Source organism: Notolepis coatsorum (genome assembly GCF_963971535.1).
Source record: "Notolepis coatsorum genome assembly, chromosome: 13".
NCBI lineage: Eukaryota > Metazoa > Chordata > Actinopteri > Aulopiformes > Paralepididae > Notolepis > Notolepis coatsorum.
The window spans coordinates 16,074,634-16,078,130 of NC_140177.1; the positions used below are offsets into that span (position 1 = coordinate 16,074,634).

The 3,497-nt window shown below is 40.7% G+C and overlaps 1 protein-coding gene across 5 annotated transcripts in view; it reads right to left on the minus strand.

Moving 5' to 3' along the window:
- Positions 1 to 3,497, minus strand: part of coa1 (cytochrome C oxidase assembly factor 1) — a 25,003-nt gene that overhangs the window by 20,690 nt on the left and 816 nt on the right. For 3 of the 5 annotated variants that reach the window (XM_084326810.1, XM_084326811.1, XM_084326813.1), the window contains exons 2-3: positions 2,704 to 2,826; positions 2,230 to 2,337 (exon numbers count right to left, since the gene is read on the minus strand). In XM_084326810.1, the coding sequence (XP_084182936.1) occupies positions 2,230 to 2,323 (94 nt within the window). In that variant the 5' untranslated portion in view covers positions 2,324 to 2,337; positions 2,704 to 2,826. Of the gene's footprint in view, positions 1 to 2,229; positions 2,338 to 2,695; positions 2,827 to 3,497 lie in introns of all 5 variants that reach the window. The other 2 variants (XM_084326814.1, XM_084326812.1) reach the window with 2 other exon arrangements.

Consider the following 3,497-nt stretch of genomic DNA (forward strand, 5'->3'; position numbering starts at 1 on the left):
TGGGTGTGCGTTCAGCACATAAAACCCGCGTAAAAACACACATTTCTCCCGGTCGCTCGCGCCCCCCCTGTCATGCCTCTGCGCCCCCCCTGGGGGGCGCGCCCCCCACTTTGAGAAACACTTTATCCAACCAGTTGCATTCCACATGGGGGAAATGGGAAGTAGGGAGGGGACATATGCACACGTAAACAGCAACATTCATTCAAAATCTTTTGGGGGGGGGGGGAGCAATACTTTAATTCTGCACCTTTCTAAAAGCTCTGTGAATGTATTATTCACATAAAAATGTTATCTACGTTACCTTTAACACTTTGATTACCAGCAATGCGGTGCGCCTTACCCCCGTTGAATGCCACCACCCACTTCAATGATAGCGCTCTAAACGCATAAACTATGTCTTAAATTATGGCTATGTGTCTAATCTGCCCGTCGCTTATCAATGACTTGTTTGCAGTGAACATTGTCTAAACGGATTTTTTTTTTTTTTTTTTTTTTTTTTTTTTAAATCGGTTCATTTCCGTTTTATAGCATTTTGAAAAGCCCTCGTTTTCTTGAAAGTTTCAGGAAAATATAAAGATTCCGTGATAAACGGCATTTACTGGAATATTCTGGAATACACAAAAAACGTTGTAATTTTTCGGCCTATTTATGAATAGTTTTCAAATAAACGCTAGATTATCGATAGTATATGTGTATTTATGCACGCTAGAGAAGCGATCTGAAAAATCTATTCTCTCATTTCCTGATAAGCGCGCACACACACGGGGCAAACGCTGATATATAGGTGAAAACAGATCCGATTACCCCAAGACTGGTAAAATAGATTCCTTACCTCATATCAGATGTTCTCCAAAAAGATTATTCCAATTCCTGATCGCCATTCCAAATATCGATCGCGTTTATTGATTCAGCGCTGGGTACTGTAAATATGTATTCCACGTTGTTTTCCGGCTCTGCAATCACTTCGGTCTCTTCAGATGACTTGCCGGATAAGTCAAATGAGGAAACTGGACCCCCCCCCCCCCCCCCCCCCCCCCCATCAGTATAATCCAATGGGGTGCAGTTAGTTACACAGGGAGAGACAATAGGGGGCGGTATTTTCCCAATGGAGCTCAGAGAGAGTCTGCAGCACTAGCGTGAGGCTCGATTGATGAAATATGAATTCAAATCGCTAATAAAAAAAAAACCACAAACAAACGCTATATAGCGTTGCTGGCATTCAACTGGCGGCATGAACTAACGACTTATAGCGTCCGTGGCACTCAAAGTGTTAATATTGATTTCAATATTTACAATATCAACACTGACAAACTCGCACACACACATTTTAAAGAACCAGTACAATGGAAATGGTGTTTTTCAATCCCACTGCATCAACAGAAGGCATGTCGAGGTAAAGTTACCCAAAATGTTCTATCCATGGAGTGTTGTGGAGGTATGACTATACTCCTGGTCGTCATCACAATCACACCATTTCAGATAGTCATCTAGTTCCTGTAAAGATTGCATCATCTACTCGGATCACTCTGATTGGCCTATCAGTCAGGAGTTGTAGAGGATATCAGCTAGCTGGTCCACAAACCAGTAATGAAACTATACAAATAACTGGATAGGGGCGCTGTGTGGGTGGTCTTTGAGACGGGTTAGATCAATAGCAATTAATACGTTTACGTTTGTCTCCTTTGTAGAATAACATGTAGAAAACGTCAAAGAATTTAGGACTAAGCGCTCGCCTACCACCGCAGAGACTCTGGGATCGAATCCAGCTGTCAGCGGTACCTCCGGCTTGGTCAGTCGTCCCTACTAACACAATTGGCAGTGTTAGCGGGTGGGAAGCCGGTGGGGTATGTATCCTGGTCGTTGTAAACAGCGACTCCTACTGGTCGGTCGGGGCGCCTGCTCAGCAAGGAAAGGATCTGGGGGAGGTAGTGTGGTCCTCCCACGCGTTACACTCCCCCAGTGAGAGTCCTCACTGTCAGGTGAAAAGAAGCGGCTGGCTGACTCCACATGTATCGGAGGAAGCATGTGATAGTCTTCAACCCTCCCTAGGCCGGCAAGTGGGGGGAAATGCGCGCAACGACCAGGAAGGGAATTGGCATAACAACTAAATTGGGGTTGGGAGAAAAATACGAAAAAATAGGGGGAGAAAAAGTAGATACAAAATAAAAGAATTTCCAAGACACACTGTTGAAGAGGAATAGTGCATCACACACACAAGGTTGTACTCACTCTGCTGGAGGTAGTACATGGTGCCGATCCCTCCCCCAGTCAGCAGCGTGGTGAAGATGGCCAGCTGCTGGAGCTTACTGGTGGAGACCCTCATGGTCAATACTGTCCCTGTGGAGACAGAGTGCTGACTGGTGATCGATTGATTGATTGCTTGATCAATCTATATATTTTTTTATAATCTTATAAAAAATTATAAATGGATCCTTACTTGTAATAAATCGAATTTAACTTTAGAAATCATCTCCTGACCATTATACTTTTGGAGGACAGCAATTAAATATTCATTTTTAGATAGATAGACAGACAGACAGACAGACAGACAGACAGACAGACAGACAGACAGACAGACAGACAGACAGACAGACAGATAGATAGATAGATAGATAGATAGATAGATAGATAGATAGATAGATAGATAGATAGATAGATAGATATAGACAGACAGATAGATAGATAAGATACATACATACTTACTTCCTGCTTAGGGAGCTGAATAGGGTGCAGTAGTAGGTCTGTTTGTAGTAGGCTGGTTAGGACACCACGGGATGAGTGTGTGAACCTAACATGAATCTGACCTTTTAGTCATTCAACTGTGACCTGGAAACAAGAGAACATTTTATCTTGATATCCTCAGAATAGATCTCAATATGTTGTTCATAAAACTTAACATGTTGTGGTGGTGTCATTATCTGAAAACACATTGAATCGTCATCTTGTCATAACTTATTACACTCTTTCCCTAAGGGACAAATAAATAAATAATACATATATCATAATATACCTGCATATAATCCTTCTATATACCTACTGTACTTATACACCTGCATATAACCCTTAACTCTGTATGATAGCATGTACAATAATAATGTATACCCTGCATATATTATATATATTCTTACGTATATGTATCCACATCTGTCTGTGTATACCTGAATATAATCATTTTACATATCAGTAGATACTATATCTGTACATATCCCTTACATACTCTTACTAGTTACGCTGCTGGCCAGTATGACTTACTACCAGTGTCTTTATACCTGTATCACTGTACATATTAATACTACAACATACATCTGATTAGCACTATTACTCAGTCAGTAGTACTATTTATATATTTATATCCAGTTTAATCACATGTACAATACATTGTATACTATAAACTAGGGATGTCCGATATTATCGGCCGATATCGGCAGTAAAATGTGATATCGGAAAATATCTGTATCTGTTTAAAAAAAAAAAAAAAAAATAACAATATTGTTATA